The following is a 17,190-nucleotide window of genomic DNA, read 5'->3' on the forward strand; positions in this document are numbered from 1 at the left end:
TAACCTACTTAACCTCTTTACCAGACACTGAAGGATTTAAATACTGTGGGTGACAGCAGTATTTACATAAGTGGTTTTAGGCTTCCATGTACTGCTACTTACACTCTAGTGACTTTATATCTGGAGCTGGCTGAAACGTTAAATTGACCATGATCTTGTAAACCTCGGATATACAGTAGCCTGTGCTGTAGAGCATTCAAGCATTTCCAAAGAATATGACAGCATAGGTCCTGCAAGCCAAAAAGCAAGGAAGAAAAGGCAAGGAAAGAAAAAAAAAATTAAGAATGAGATGGTATGTTAGGAAGATAAATGAAGGAGAAACACAATTATGAGAAACAAGAAATACAGCACAAGAACCCAAGGAAGTGGGTGTGTGAGCAGAAAGAGAAGAAGGGATGAAAGTCAACTAGTGGAGTGGTTCCCATTATATTCATTTCCTCCATAATAAGCATTGACACTGAGATTTTTATCAAGACAAGGCCTACAAGGGAAACTGTGCAGGGTAGTACTCTCTGTTTGTGCCAAAGTGGCAAAAACTTGATGTCACATATCTGGGAAGACACTGTGCCCTTCTCTATCAAAATTCTCCACAAGGTCACCAAACTATCAGTGCCTGTTTGCTGTCCTGTCAGCCAGCTTCAAGCAGATCAAAGTGAAAATTCCTGCTAACTCATTCCAGGGCTACAGGATGTAACAGGAGGTTTTGTAGTACCCTGTTCCATACAACTACTCATGGCTGCTCCTCGATACTGTCAGCAGGCAGAACAATACAACCTTCTCCTTTCCACTGGATTTTGATGAAAACAAAGTGGTGCAGTTTCATTTTGATACAGGCAACTCAGATCATGGGATAGTAATGTAAGACAGTCAGAAGAGGAGACAGCCACAGCATAAGAGTAAACAAAGTTGAGCAGAAACCACAAATGGCCTAACTGGCCAACAGATGAACATTGCTTTTGTGACAGCTAAAAGCGAGGATCCAGTTTACACCATCAGGGTAGAATCACAGAATCAGTTTACAATGTCAGGGTAGAATCATAGAGTCACAGAATAATTTAACTTGGAAAAGACTTTGAGGATCACTGAGGCAAACTGTAAACCTAGGTGTAGGTGAAGATTTTGGGTTTGTCCTCTCACTTCAAAATAATATGGTGCTGATGGAAAAACAGTTTCCTGGCTCACGGCCTCAAGGTCAGGGTTTAGCAATTAGGAGGTACCCTACCCAAACTGCCATCTACTCCCTATATCCCAAGCAGGGGAAGGCAGAGAGGAAAGCTAGCAAATGGTTAAAGCTACAGCTAAACAAAAGTCAGGAACCGTGTAATTAAAACTCTACCTTTGTTGTATTGTAAAGAGTTAGCCTGTGACATAGGAAATATTTAAAGGAGCAGGCTGTTCAGCTAATTTGTGTGTGAGTGAACTGCCTAGATAGTCCTATCCTAAATTAACTGTAAGACCACCCACTGAGATTGCCTCATAAAGGGCCATGATTGCTCAGCTTCGTTTTGTATAACCGTTCAATAATTACTAGATAAATGCATAACTAAAAGCTCTATTACACTAATAATTTGTACTGAGATAGATGTGTGGGACACCATGCTGGGTTAATTTGTCATCCCTGCAGCAAACTTCTAAAGAGAGCTCTTTGCAGAGGAGTTGTGTTAATATGTTGCTCCAGTGAGGACATGTTAGAGCATCAAGATGACTTGGTCGCTTAATCTCCCAAAGAGGCAAAATGCCTGGAGGGTAAGTGCCAGAAAGAAAAATGGCGGGTGATTAACACAGTGGACCCAGATTTAAACTCATCCTGACGAAAGGAGCTGATCTAACTGAGCAAAAGAATGAAAAAAAGTGGGAGTGTTAAAAATACTCATAGGATTTCATGCATCCCTAAAAAAATAATATACAAATAGAGTGCTGCAGGAACAAAGTATTTTACCCATGCTTTTACTGATTCTGTGCTCAGTTTCTTTCCTCTCTTTGACGTAAAGTTAAACTATATGCTTTAAACAGTGCACTGAACGATAATATTTTTATCTCTGCTTTATGCTAAATTCTTCTAGCTTCAGCCACACACAAAAAGCACATTATTGCTTTAAATATGGAACCCATGTTTAAGCATCAGAGCTCTGGATTTTCAACCTCCTCTATTGACAGAACCATAAATCATGTTAAAGTTAAGTGAATTACTGTAGCGTAGAACTATAGCTTTAACAATGTTTATGTAGTATCAGCTCACCATCTACAGAATGAAAGGGGGGAAAAAAACACTGATATTAGAAATGGGAATGTGGAGTCCTATTAACTTAACAGCAATATATCACTCCAAAGTCACAGATTCCATTACCATGCCCTTTTTAGTATCAAAGCAGAATTATATCATCACGCACATAAAGGTTGTGTTTTTAAAGAGAATTTACATTTCTCTTGTAAACTTATCAACTGCATTTCATTATAAGAAAGACATGATATATTCTCCTAGCAGTAGTTTTTATCTTATATATGAGAATACATCATGTGTATTAAAAACAATAATAACATGCAAAAGTTGCCAGCGCTTGATGTGAAGCAGGAATTCTACAAATAGGTTAGATTAAGGGCTTTTTTGACCTCTAGCTATGATCTTGGCAGGGGGGAGTTCTTTCTAAAGGTATGATTTTGAATTCTCTACCTTTCTAATTGGTTCTATAGTATCCTGATCTCACAAGGAAGGATTTAAAACAATCTGCTCAAAATAGCTGACTTAACTGGCCCCCTGCCTCTGCCAGAGTCTGGAACCAGCACTTGGTTCAGCTCCACAGGTTCTCAAAAGCAGCCTGTAATACTCAACAATCCAGAGTACACCAATAAACCCTGCACCCAAGCACAGCTTTAAGCATGTTTTCTTTTTTGCTAGGAACTCAGTGGGCCTTGGCAAAACATCCTTCTGCCTCCCACTTGCTACTGCAAAAATCTATTACAGAAAGAGTGTTTCTGAACAAAGGGTCCAGGTGCCTTATGCCACTCTGGTCTTCAGAGCAGCAAAAAGGAGCTGATAGACATCCCTGACTTGGAGATACTATGGGTCTGTTTTTTCAGCAGTGCTTAGCTGACCACCTGCATTTGACTTTCTAGAGCTGAGAGATGGGTATTCTGCAATGCAATCTTTCTTTTTGATGTCTGTGGGCAGGAACAGCTCCTCCATCCATCATATTTAGGGTATTTGTTTATCTCTTGCACTGGTCAGCTCTTTGTATTCTATTGTGAATGTTTCATCTGTGTGTGCCTCAAGTTGCACCAGGGGAAGTTCAGACTGGACATTAGGAAAAAAAAATATTGACTGAAAGAGTGGGCAGGAATTGGAACAGGCTGCCCAGGGAGGTGGTGGAGTTAGCAGTCCTGGAGGTGTTCAAAAAACACATAGACATGGCATTTTGGGACGTGCTTTAATGACCATGGTGATGCTGGGTTGATGGTTGGACTCAATGATCTGTTTCAACAAAAATGATTCTGTGATTCTATAATGTGGAAATAAGTATCAGTAATACCTAAATTTTACCTGTGCTCATCATTTCCCAGCCTTCTCGCTGCAAATGGGATAGCAAGACAGGATCAGCTTGAACTTAGCTTATCCATGGACCTGACAGACATGTTACTCAACAGCCCCTTTGCACCATTAAGGAGCTTAAGCAATACTTAAGATTTCCAATGATCTGAATTGCCTTCAAAGGTCTGGTCCTAGGATTGGTCAGTCTTACTCTCAGCAGCTCAATATTTAAATAGAAATAAGTCCTTGCTCACCTGAATAAGAGATTGCTCTACATGTATCACCCTAATGTCCATTTCTCATGGGCAGTAAGAAAAATGAGAACTTTCAGACACCTTTGAAAGAGTTACAGGGACACAGCTGCCATTGAAATTCAAAAGCAGTTGTTGAATTCTCTCAGGACCTCTGCAAATCCCAGTCCAAGTTTCTTAATTTTTTTTTTTCTTGTTTGGGTAACTGCTTTCATCACAAAAATCTGTGGGCTTAAAGCTATTGTTTTAGGCTTCTATTCTACCTCTTGTATTGTATTATACACAGAAGTGTAAGTTCCTTTCAACAAACTTGGATTGTTGCCAGATCTCCTTATTAAAAAGTCACTCTTCATATTTCTGATAAACACAGCTGTTTCATGGTATTTGAAAGTGTTTCACATCAGCCAGCATGGTGGCTTAGCCAATTAGTCCTCTAATATGGTCAATTTTCAGAGTAAGTACCTTTGGGGTACAAAGGGTGGGATACATCTTGCATAATTTGAACTGGCACTTGCATCACTGTAATGCTAGGAGGAAGCTTACAGCACACAGGGAGTTAAAGCAACTTAGAAGCCTAAAGTGGAAATCTCTAGCAGAACAAACTGTTCTATAACATTTCCAGGGAAATGACTTTTAAAAAAATACTTTCTTAATTGTAATGAAGCCAATTACAATGGCCTCAAAAAAACAAGCTGATAAAAATGATCCTGTTTCATTATGATTATAATGTTACTATCTCTAGGAAGATTGATCAATGTTTAATGAGCTATTAGTAAACTTAATTATCACTTTGCAGAGGAGCTAGCTGAGTTTTGAGACTTAGTGAAGCCAATCCACTGTTGGTCTGGTCTGACGGACCCCAACCCTTGTGCCTGTGAAAGAACAGTGGTTTTGATGCCCTAGGCCACAACTTCTTTGGACAGACGAGGATTGCAGGGTGGTGGTAGGTTTTTCCTGAGTGGGAGAAGAGCAGCACTAAATGACCCTTTCAAAAACTTCAAACAACTTTATGAAGAAAGAAATTCTATCCAGTCATCTGGATCATTCTAACCTGAAGCATTCTATGATTCTATGATCTGGACTTGAAAGGGATTGGCAAGGCTTTCTGGAAGAGGAGATGGAAGGTGCATTGATCAATATGTCTCCCCCATATGTTGGGACGTGCTGTTGGAAAAATCTATCTGAGCACTACAGGTGTGATCACAAAGTCCCTTTACATTCCCTGGGAGAAATGATCCCCTATATATTTAATGGGACTGCTCTTTTGTTCCAGGAGAAGGGCCTGAAAAAGATACAGAATATCTTAAGAAAATGATAATTTGTTTCAAATTAACTGATTCTTTATTATCTGATCATGCAGTGGAAGAGGAGCCACAATTTTGGCTCATCTTCATTTGCCTCTGACATGTGAAGTGCCAACCTAATCAATAAATACAACTTATTTTATTGGTTGGTTGGTTTGTTATTGGCTACTATAAATCAAGAAGGGAAAAGACAAGACAGGCTTGGATACTTAGAGGTCTGAATTCAGCCTTCTGAAAAAATCCTCTTACTTCTGTGCTGCACAGCACCACAAACTCATAAAACACTAAAAAATCCAGTGTAGCACGCAACAGCTGCACTGCATAATCACTTGGCCCAATAGCAGTACTTTTAAAATACTAGTCTAGCTGTTGCAGGCCACCATACATTATCATCTCATTTTCAATAAAAAGTCAGGGATGTTTCAGATGAGCTTCAATGGAATTAGAATCATGTGTGCTTTGAAATATTTATGCTTGCCTGGAGATGGAAGGATAATTCCTGCCTCCAACCCCCACGCACATACAACAGATTTAGTAATGCCAGCTAGTCCTCCCCATCTACAGCAGGTAGAAATGAAGTCCTGATCTGGAATATGCAGATTTTCACGGGTCACAGAACTTATATGTTATGTCATTTAGCAAGGTCAGTAATAAAATATAAATGTCAGAGGCTGAAAGACGCTGAGAGAAACACGGTTTGGCAGGGTGGCACTGCTTAGGGATACATAAATAATAAGTCAATAAATAAATAAATAATAGACCAGGACCTATTTTATCTTCCATTTGAAGATCCCAAAGAACTTGCAATCACTAATTGAACATCCCATCAGAAGCACAGTAGTAACGTCTCCTTCTCACAGAGAAGAAAGTTTGCATCACCCTAGACATAGTTTTTTGGAAGCAATGATTTTATTATTTTTATTAAGCATTTCTGAAAGTCCTGACTGAAGGAGCTTGTCCATGGTCACTTGCCCCTTTTAAAGGCAAACAAGGAAAATAACAACCTGCTCCACTACTTCATGTCCTTTAACTGATTAAAATGTTTGCAAGGATTGATGTATTTGGAAATGCAGTCGTGTTCTGTGCTCAGAAATTGTTTGAAAGGCCACTTTTGCATACAACAGAATTGGTGACCACAACACAGCCATCAGAGTAATGGTCTGTAGTTTTTAATTCCCCCTCTCTAGTATAAGACAGGCACACTTGTCATGTTGATCATTTTAATAGTAGTAGATTCTTCCTTTCATCAAGGAGCCCTCCCTTTTTCCACATGAGAAATTTGGTATTTCCCAGTCAGAGACTGCAAAAACAAACCTTTTGGAGACCCTTATTCCATTTGTTACTCCCGATGCTAATCCATCTGCTCTGAGAAATGAACCCTTCATGTCAGCATAGACTGAGGACTGATGCCTGTTCGGTCTCGTTTCCTTCCCCCAGTCTTTCCCCTTCAAGGTTGTGCTGTGAAGTTTGCCAAGACTCTGAAGAAGAGCCACATTCTTGTGGCATTTTACCTTCCTGAATTATTGCTGATCATTTCTGCATTCATTTTTCTTCTCTCTCTCTTTGGGAAGATCACCGACAAATACTTCCCACTTTGTTTTCTACCCTGACTTGCTGAGGAGTCAAGGCAACAGAGAAAGACCCACTACTTACATGCCTAGGATTATTTCTAATAATAATAATGTCTTTCATACAGCAAATGTTTTTACTTAATTAGATATTTGCCACATTAATTTTCATTTCTGAGTTCTATCTTCATCCTTCATCTTCCATTTGGCATGCAAGAAAAGGGGAAACTATAAAAGGAGATATAAGGGAAGAGAGGAAGATTATGGTTTACATCTAAAAAAAGGACAGAAGTGCTGTATGCTAACGAAAATCTTGTTGTAGTCATCAAAATGCTTACCATCAACTGTGGCTGAATCAATATTCATGGCAAAATATTTTGACAAGCTCTAAAATGACTTTTGCTTCCTGGAGAAGGTGATGATACCTTTATACCTGTCATGAGGCTATGATGTAAGTGTCATTAAAGCAGTAACACCTCAGAGGTTGGTGGGAGGGAGATCAGAGGCTGACACTTTAGGAGAAATTATCCTAACTGAAGATGCACTGGAGGTATCTACTTTGGAGCTAGTACTGGTGGGCTTCCCTCACATGCACTAGTGAGCCAGTCAGTATGGTCAGTGAAGTCTAGTTAAAGGCAGTGGTGTGGGTTTGGATGGGATGAACAGCTCCTAGACACCATTAGTTCTGTTTAGTTCTCCATGGACTGTAAGATAATTAGCTCCACGGTAGATACCTACATTTACTGAGGTGAATCTCACATTATCCCTGCCTTTGATAGCACACTTCAAAGTTACAGCCTCTCCCAGGAGTTTGGGGACAGGAAAATAGCCTTTGTTTGTTCCTTTGAAGATTTGGGTTCTTTATCTGAAGAGTTTTCAAATATGCTGTAATTTAAGATGCAAACTCTGGACAAAACTATTTGTCTTACAAGTGACTAAGGACTAATTAACTAGGTTTGTTTAAAAAAAAAACAAAACCAAAAAAAACCAACCAAGAGATAAGCCCAGATGTGCAGACAGGTTGAGCAGGCTGGGTGCACAGGTGTTTGCCTTGGCCATGGAATAACTGTCAACATTTCCATAACAAGGAGTGTGGGATATGCTGCTTCTTGTTTCCTTTTCCCAAGTGCAGCCTTGCAGACCCGGCACAGCTGTGGGAAGAGGCTGTTTTCCACCTCAGCCCACATGCCACAATATCTCACTGTTGTAAGATAGACATAGCCCATGCTGTCAGATGAGTTTCTCTGGGTATACATCTACTTTGACCAGAGATAGTGGAAGGCTGCCTGCTACCTTTTGGGTCCTCATCTCCATGGCGTTGTCAGGGGTGTTTTCCTGTTTAGTACCACACATTTAGCATATGTTCCCCCTTCTGTTGTGTATATTTTAAAGAGCATTCAGGGGAGCAGACTGGGAAGGTTTGTGGGGTTAACAAGGTGAATGGGGGAGCTTTTCATGGCAGGGATGAGAGCTTCATATTCATCCCATATCAGCACCGCAGCCATGAGTGCAACTCTTTTTGGTGGTGGTGTCAAAGCAATCATTCCTCTCCAGTCATGGAGAAAGAATTACATAGAACTGCTGCCCAGCCAACCCTTAATGAATGTTTACAGGATAATGCAAGAGGTTTCCTTGCTGCTCTCTCTGAGTACATGCTTTATCCACATCTTCAGGCTCTGAGTTTGCTAATGGTTTAATAATGCTTAAGAAAAAATATTAATAAAGTGTCCTATGATTAAGCTGGCTATGAACAAGACTAAGAAGCAGATATTAGTTTTTATTTAACGGAGGACTTCTCGTAACATTCATCATGATACAAGTGGTGCTCATTTGTATTTGATTTTAGTTACCTTTAGTTAATTTTTCAAGAAGTGCCAAAGGCTTTTTTTTTTCTTCCTTCTTGTATATTTTACTTACTTCAAAGTCAGCACATGAGTTTCTGTAGGATATTATCTCCCTTGCATAGCATTTATCCTAATCAGTTATGTGTGGTGTACAAGTGCAGTATGTGCACATAGACACCCTTGAAAGGTAACTAGGATAGCATGCCAAGGGAGGAACAGGGATGTAATGATAACTGGTGACAAATACTCTATGATTTGCAGATGAGCTTTTGCATCATCAGATTAATTTGCCATTCTAAAAGAGGAGTGAATTCTCATTTTAGAGGGGAAAAGGAGAATTCATAGACCTATGAGTGACAGCAGTTGCTACCTGAAAGTGACAACTCATAATGGAAAACACTGTTAGCAAAGTCCAACCCAATACATCTTGAAGAGCAAGGAACTGGGCAAAAGTGTCACATACCACAGGACATCTTAAGGTGCTTCAGCTGCAGTTGTTCTTCTGAAAGTGGCTGAGGGTAAAATCTCTCACTGCCAATGGGCTTGTGTATATTACAACTTTTCACCTTCACTCTAGTCCACTTTCCAGCTGGCTTGTTGGCCCATAAACTCACCAAATTAAACTTCACCCCTGAATGCAAACTGGGAGCTTTCTGAAGATTTCAGCCCAAGATTATTCAGAAAAAATGTAAATGCAATTTTCAAAAAGACCTTGTGACTTTGTGCATCTTCATTAGATGAAAACACATTACTTAAAGTAAATGTTCCTAAACCAAGGTGGAAATAAAACCCCAACAACAGAAAGCGTTAGACCATCTTTAAGTTATCAACCATTTATAGTACATTATAAAATTAATTCATATGTGCAAATCCAAGTTATATGAAATGTCAGTTAAATCAACCCTAATCTCCCAAATACACTTTTTTATGACCTGATTGATAAGGATTGCTCTTAAGGTGATGAATAGCTTTCACTTTCACAAAGGACTGCTGGTTCCTTTATGCGTGTCCACTAAAAAGGCAGAAAATCCTTCAAAACTGTCTGGCTCCATTTGCTTTCAGGATCTAGATGAAGTGAGTGTAGGACACAATGTGGTCTAAGATGTTCATGGTGAAGCTCAGATGTATAAACAATACTGTACATTTCAAACAAAGACTTAAAAAAAAACTACGGTAGATTTAAACTGTTCTTATTTTGCAAAGGCAAAACTCTATATAACTTCTTTGTTTTCTTTCCTATAGCAAGTCCACATGCAACACCATCGACTCTTCATTTTCCAACATCACCCATTATTCAACAGCCTGGGCCATACTTCTCACACCCAGCAATCCGCTATCATCCTCAGGAGACTCTGAAAGAGTTTGTCCAACTTGTCTGCCCCGACGCTGGTCAGCAGGCTGGACAGGTGGGGTTCCTAAATGTAAGGAAGCCGTTTTTCTTTCTTCAGAAGTGTTTGTCCTATGTAAAATTAACCATGGGATTATGGGATTATTTTAACAGCATGTTGCATACAGGAACACACCTTGAATAGTTGTTGGAAGGGGAAAAAAAAAAGGGGGGAAATTAAAATGTGCTTCTACTGCAAAAATATTTTAAAAACCAACAAAAAGCCTCCCCAGAAAAAACACTCAACCACATTGTGGTGAAATTAACTTAAACTGTCAGAGGAGCTGGCAATACAGTGACCTTTGGGGTTCCTCCACAAATGACTTTGTTGCATGCGTTGTAACCCTAGTGGAACGAGGGTTAACAAAATATGAAGGCAGAATAATTTTTATTAATTATTTTTGACGTTCAGGGGAGAGTTGAGGGGAGAAGGAGCAGGAAAAGGGAGGGTGAGAAACAGATGTTTCAGATCAGCTAAGTTCATTAAAAAAAAAAAAAACCCACACCAAAAAAAAAAACCAACCCTGCCTTATAGCACTTTAGATCAAGTTGACCAGTACTTGAACTCAAGATGTTAAAAGTACAGTTTATTATGGTTTGTTATTTCTGTAAGCAGTTATCTTTTCCCCTTATCTCTATGAAAAATTAAGCAGAGTTCCAAAGCTTCAAATAACCTTTCTTTTCTCTTTTTTTTCCTTTTTAATCAAATAAAGTGAATCATTTTGCTATTATTGAAATAGCATTCCAGTCAAATACAGAATTTATAAATTTTATGTAAATCAAATCTAAAATAATGCCCTGAATATTTCATGAACTGTAATGCATGTAACTTTTCCAGCCAATGAAGTAATAACTGGCAAAATTACTGTTTCCCTCCTGACATACATACGATTGAAAGTGTTAATGAGAATTAGTTTAATTATTAGCATCTAATTTATTACACTTATTTAATAAGCTATATTGTTCTCAGCGCTTTCCCTTCCCTAGCAGAAAAAAACTGACTCTACTTATTGCAGCCAGTACTGGCTTTGAATAATGTCTGCACTATGTTAGCAGATACATTTATGTCTAGACAACAAATCAATATAGTGCTTTTCTTTTTCCTTGAGTATTCATTTGCTTAATTTATCCCAAACCGTTCAGCATTATGAACTGTTAGCACACTCACAATGAACATACAGCAGGGGTCTTCTTGGCAGGAAAGGGACCTAATTGTGAGACAAGATAGTGTTTGAGAGATGTCACTAATATATTAGTTTATTAAAGGTACTAGATGTTGGAAAAATAAATGTCCCTGAAGGATTGCTTTTACTGCAGACACCAGTAACTGCAGTCTTTGATGTCAGTGGGAGTGCTGTTAAGTTAAACGCAGATGAATCTGAGTGTTATGTATGCCCTGAACCCCTTTTTGCTCTAGCACAAATGGGATTTGCACCTACACAACTTTCAGGCCTTTTGTCAGTGCCAAAGCACTGGCGAAATGAAAACAAGGTCCCAAGCGCTTACCAGTATGAGTATTTTGTCCCTGGTAATTCAGGCTAATGGAAACCCTAACAGGAATTAAAATATTATTTTCTTTAGCAGTACTTAAAATATGGATCTGTGTTTAAAGCTGGGCTTTTATCATCAATGGAAAAGCCAATGCTCAGTGCCAGAAGAACTGCAGAGAGATCAATTTGTAGAGTGCTGTCGAAAGTGATCTCATCATTTTTGTCACTAAAATGGAACACCTGATTCACAGGCTGTCCTACTTTCTCTTTACAATGGTATTTGGCATCTAGCTGTATGGTTTTCAAGTGTCCAGGCTGTCTTGCATTTAAAATGTAAACTTAACAAGCTGGGGGAAAGGGGTGGCTTCTTTTTTTTTTATCTTTTTTTCTTTTTTTTTAAGCCTGCTTCTTGGTTTTGTAATACTTGAAAACACTTTTACTATGGGTAGTTTTTTTTCTGGTTATTAATTGAAAGACCACACTTGTACAGCCGGGCCCATTCTGCCTGTGACTGACCACAGCCCAGACTACATGGAGGCAGGGGTTTGGGTTCTTTTCCCTAATGTGTAAAATGAAGCAGTTCTAAGCTCAGTCATTTCTCCATATGATCCTAATGGCATCTAAACTGCGAGCTACACTGTTGGTAACTCAGAAGGGATGTGGGAGAGCAGTTTAATACACACTCATTCATTTTCCTGTAATAAGATACCAGCATGACTTTTAAGACCACCAAAAATGCTTGGTTTTTCCTCTTAACAAGCAGTATCTTCAAGAAATTTTCACTCAAGTCCTAGGAACTGATATCCTAAGGGTATAACAGAGCCATGAAACTGGGGAATTTAAAGGGGTCAAAAATACTGCCTCAACCCTAACTAAGCATGAGGTAGTGACTGCAGGAAATATAAAGAGTAGTTGAATTAATCCAGGGCATTTTAGACCAGCTGCAAATAGGACAAAATGTTTAAAAGGGAGAATTTCCATAGTTTCACAAGTCAATAGAGAATTTGACCCAGTGCTTTCTTTGCCACCTCTCAAGTAATTGTAAATGTATTGCACATAGCTCTCAACTAGATTGTTATTGCTGGAGGTTCCAAATAGCTGATTTTTAGTATAATTTTTGTCTGTTTGCTTGTTTTTTGGCAGCCCAATGGTAGCAGCCAAGGCAAGGTGCACAATCCATTCCTTCCTACCCCAATGTTGCCACCACCACCTCCGCCACCAATGGCTAGGCCTGTGCCTCTGCCAGTGCCAGACACAAAACCTCCAACTACATCAACAGAAGGAGGGGCCACCTCTCCCACTTCTCCAAGTAAGTATAGACACAGCGGAAGCCAAGGGCTAGCAGCGGCACGCAATGTGCCGTGGTCACCGTCTGTCAGCTGTTCAGAGAGGAGGACTTGGCCTAGCTCTCAGGAAGCAAGAGAGCTTTCTGTATATAATGGACAAAGTTCTCAGCTGCTTCTCTGTTAATGAGAAAATAGTTAGCTTAAGGTTACAGTTTCATTTCTGACTTTGTGGGCATTTCACATAACCACGTAGGAAGGGAATCATGGCCAGTGGCTAAGCTGTGACACAGACCTTGGACCTTTGGGATCACGTTTACAGTCACGAGGAGGCACGTTGGGATCTCATGCTGGGCTTTAGAGGATAGGTGCTACATGGAAGTCAGACAGCCTCATTGAAAACATTGCTGCTTGTACATATTGGCCTAAACTAACAACTCTTTTGAGTTCACTTCATTTATAGTTCTTTGGGGAATAAGTCTTCCTAGATTTACCCAGACATCTTTCCCTTATGACTTGCTTCCCGAGCCCTGCATTTTGGGCAAGAAGCTATGGTATTTCATGGGCCCAGGGAGAAAGCTTTAATCCTCTCTCCGCCTCCCACACGGCTCCCATATGTATTTTGTGTAGCCACAAGTCAAATACACAAATTCCTGGATACACACTTGGGGATACCACTTTGGACTCACTCTTCTGGGAAACAAATGCGATTCAGCTGGGTCTGATGCTTTAAAAAAGTCTGGATGTTCAGGGAGTTAATTGTGAAATGATTTAATGAAGCTATGCTCAAACTGACATTTAAAAACAAAAGAGAAGCTTTCAGTGCTTTAATGGCAACTGTAGGGGACTTGTTCCACAGTGAAGGGAGTCCAAATAACATCCACAAACAAAAATCAATCTAATCGAAAGAGCAAATCCCTTTGTGTGCTTTTCAAGCATATTATTTAAATGCTATATGCAACCACTGCTTGATGTGTAAAGAGGTATTCACTGTTCAGACCACGTGAAGCCTACATTTTTAAAGCTTTATCTAGTGTTCAGGAGATTTGCACAGGTTCCAGGGGGCACCTTTAAAATCTGGTAGTTCTGGAGAGTTTTGCCTTGCCTTCTGCTATGCAATAGCACACAACTGCAAACTCAGCAAGATGCTCTGGCTCGCTTCAAAATTACAATGGGTTTTAGTATGAGACAGTCTGGTAAGATTGTGAACATGATCTTCTAGAACCAGGACTTCTAGAATTGATCAGCAGATTTTTGTTGAGCTGAGGAGTTGATTCATTGCCTCCCCTCCACTAGTCTTTCTGACCTTAGCCCCAACACTTGCTCTATCAGGAAGTTTTGACTCTTTCTGATGGGAGATACAGTCTTTTAAGTCCTATCAATGAGATTTCAGTGGTGGAATCTAAAAGGTTAATATTTAGTCATAGTTATCACTGAGTGTAGTCAGCAATGCCTTACTAGTTCCTTGTCTTCAAAACCGGGAAAATTGAAACTAGGTCAACGTGTATTTGTCATTACAGTTGTGACTCAGTTTACTGGCAGCATGTGGTGTCTAAAAAGCAAAAAAAATTCCCAACATCGTTTTAGCAGTAATCTTAATACTTAATTTTTATGATACTATGGTCGTGTAAACAAGCTAAATGCGTGTCTGGCCTGATTCTCAGCTGGCAGGAAAACTGGTGTTTGTCAGCTGAAGTTTGCAGAACACCAGCCATCGGCATCGGCTCGGGCTGGTCACTGCGCCTCAGCGTTCAGCAGACAGCTGCCACGTTAATTGGGAATCGAGGTTTTCTCAAGAGCAGCCAGTTAATGGTATTTAAACAAAAGATTAGGAAAATAATTACTGTTTGTTAATTAGCTACGCCGATGTCTAAACATATAGCTCTGTACATATTCAGGCATGCATCTTCCTTTCGGGTGACGGCTTTGAATAACAGTGACTTCAGTTGTAAAGAAGCATATAATTTAATTTAGGGACACATTTTACAGAGAAGTAGATTATAGGAAACATTTTCTAAGACAAAATATTGCATATATACCGAAGCCAGTGGAAGCGGCTGGCCACAAAAAGAGTAAAACCAAAGTTCCTAGGCTCACGGTGAGGGTTTTCCAGAAGGGCCCACTGGACTCCATTGAGTGTGTCAATCAGTACCAACTCTCTATTTTTGTCTGTGTTTATTTTTGCCTTAACTAAATATTAGCTCTCAAACAGCAAGTGCAGATTCACCAGAGTTTCATCAAAGCCACACACAAAAAAGGTGTTTTCCATGGTTACAAACCGCTTGAGTGCACCGGTTCTGGGAGGGTCGCTGGGTTATGGCTGATTGCCCCACAGAGCTTGAGGATATTGGAAAGTCACTTATGCAACAAAGGCAGGAGTGACGTTAGATTTTGGCCAGACTCTCTCCTTAGCTGTGCCGAGGAGAATGAAGCCCCCCCCACACCAAGGAAATGGAGTGAAAGGGGTTGGCATTTGCTCCATTCTCCTTCCCTTTTTTGGTCTAGCAGAAAGCCCTCTGCAGAAACAAAATGCAGTTACGGCCCTACCAAAAATTGGAATATGGCCCTCCTGAGGGGTGCAGGAGCCAGGAGCAGCTGTTCAATACAGCATGGCCTCCTGGGAATGAGAGCTAAAATTCACAAGGTGGTTAATGATTCTCGGAGCAATAGTGAAACTCTCCAGCTGTGACATTAACCAAAACATGAACATTAGTGCTGTCCAAGGAAGGAAGAGCCCCTGGAGATGCACACTGGGAATTTGCTGCTACTGGGTGGCCAGGCATGCTCTGGGAGTTGAAAGTTTCAGCTATGAATACTATCCCTTTGGAAAGCCAGTGAGATGATACAACAGAGATTGGATTCAATGAGGTTTGGGAGGGTTCATTTTTCCTCTATAAAAAGCCTTTTCAATAGAACACATCCATGATATCAGAAGCAGTCCCAAAATTATCTTATCTCAGATCTCTTCTCCATTTTGTTTGGTTGGTAACCCAGAACAAACACTACACAATATTTTCTTGAACTTGACAGTTTCTGGGTTTAATATCTCATTTCCCAAAGAAAACACCACCTCCACTACATGCCAGTTGGACTTTATCACTATCACAACTGAATCTGAGTGCTAGAATCTGTGACCCTCATTCCAACGCAGAGTCTAAGACACTGCCATCCTGTACACCATGATTTTTATAGTGTATTTTTTAAACTAAATGTTTTTTTCTAAGGTTCACAACATTAGACAGGGAGAAACTTAGCTCTTTTCCCTTGTTGGGCAAGATCATTATCAGTTAATGTCCCTTTGCACAAAGGAGTTTTCGTGTTAAACAGCATTTGTGTCAGGATGAGAAGAATGATCTTGTGACTGTAGTGCTGGATTCATACTCAGATTGGATTTCTCTCCCTTTCTCTGCTGTGCATTGACTGAGCACCCTCTGGGCAAGCCATTTTCTGCTCACTCCTTCCCCCATCCATAAAAAAGAGGGTGATGACTGTATCATTTAATTTGTTAGAATTTGCAGTTCCCGCTCAGACACTCAGCTGCAGAATGCATTGTGGTAGGTATTGCTGTATTGTACCATGTTCCTCTGGTTACTTCTCTCTCTACAGCTCCACAATAGCTAAACTGATTCCCAGTCCTTTGCAAAGCAGTACAGCTCTTGATACCAAGCGCATTCCCTCTTGGTCTGCAAAAGTAACCTAGTAGTAGATAACTCATTAGGTTATAGCTCACCCAAAGCATCTTTACCAACCAATAGTTGATCCTTTGCAATCCAGAATGGTCTGATAAACCAGCTCCTATATTTAATAGAAATTATTTCAGGAAAGTATATTTTTAATTAACATTCTCTTACTGCAGGCAACTTTAAAATATATTCCCAAAACTGTTTGTTTGTCTTGTCTTTCATACAATTTCTTGCCATTTTGGCTAAATATCAAAGCTGTCTGTGTGAGCAAATGTTCTTTCTCTGCCAGCTCCTGTTTTGCTTGTTCCTGAAGTGAGGCATCATAGCAAATTTGTGGCATCACACTCATTTCCTTGGCTATGGGCTTTGATGTTGCAAACAATCCTTAGTGAATTCCAGTAGCAGAAAGACTAGGCTGGGCAGGAAGATGTTTTTGTGTAAGCCAAATGGGCCAGCTATCAGCTAGTGTAAGATAGTGTAGATCTAGGCAGTTCTGAAGCAAAGCTGATAAAGATCAGGAGAAGATTTGCCTTCTGTTCCTTTCTGTGCTTTGGCTTTTCCCTTGCCTGAGATGGAGTTTGAAGACCCCATCATAAGCCAGTCTTCATTGCCTGTATACTGTAATATAACATGTGTACACTATACATATGTATGTATACTATACATATAATATGACCCGGCTTTAACCCATGAGAGCAGTTTCCCCTGTCATAATCTCACAATAGAGGGATCAGAAGTGGTGAGACTTCCAGGAATCCCACTTCCACACTGAACAAGGGTATTTATATGAAGCCAATCAGATACAGCTAGAAGCTGTGTTGGTGATGCACTAAAAAATACTCTGTAATGCTCCC

At 40.0% G+C, this 17,190-nt stretch overlaps 1 protein-coding gene across 12 annotated transcripts in view; it reads left to right on the forward strand.

The window, feature by feature from the left end:
* The window catches only part of NFIA (nuclear factor I A), a 255,292-nt gene that overhangs the window by 204,468 nt on the left and 33,634 nt on the right, over positions 1 to 17,190 (forward strand). For 10 of the 12 annotated variants that reach the window (XM_068140738.1, XM_068140747.1, XM_068140743.1 and 7 more), the window contains 2 exons: positions 9,736 to 9,914; positions 12,514 to 12,679. In XM_068140738.1, the coding sequence (XP_067996839.1) occupies positions 9,736 to 9,914; positions 12,514 to 12,679 (345 nt within the window). The remainder of the gene's footprint in view (positions 1 to 9,735; positions 9,915 to 12,513; positions 12,680 to 17,190) is intronic. The other 2 variants (XM_068140736.1, XM_068140746.1) reach the window with 1 other exon arrangement.

This window comes from Melanerpes formicivorus, unplaced genomic scaffold, assembly GCF_026170545.1.
Source record: "Melanerpes formicivorus ecotype bairdi unplaced genomic scaffold, bMelFor1.0.p_v2 SCAF_7, whole genome shotgun sequence".
Taxonomy (NCBI): domain Eukaryota; kingdom Metazoa; phylum Chordata; class Aves; order Piciformes; family Picidae; genus Melanerpes; species Melanerpes formicivorus.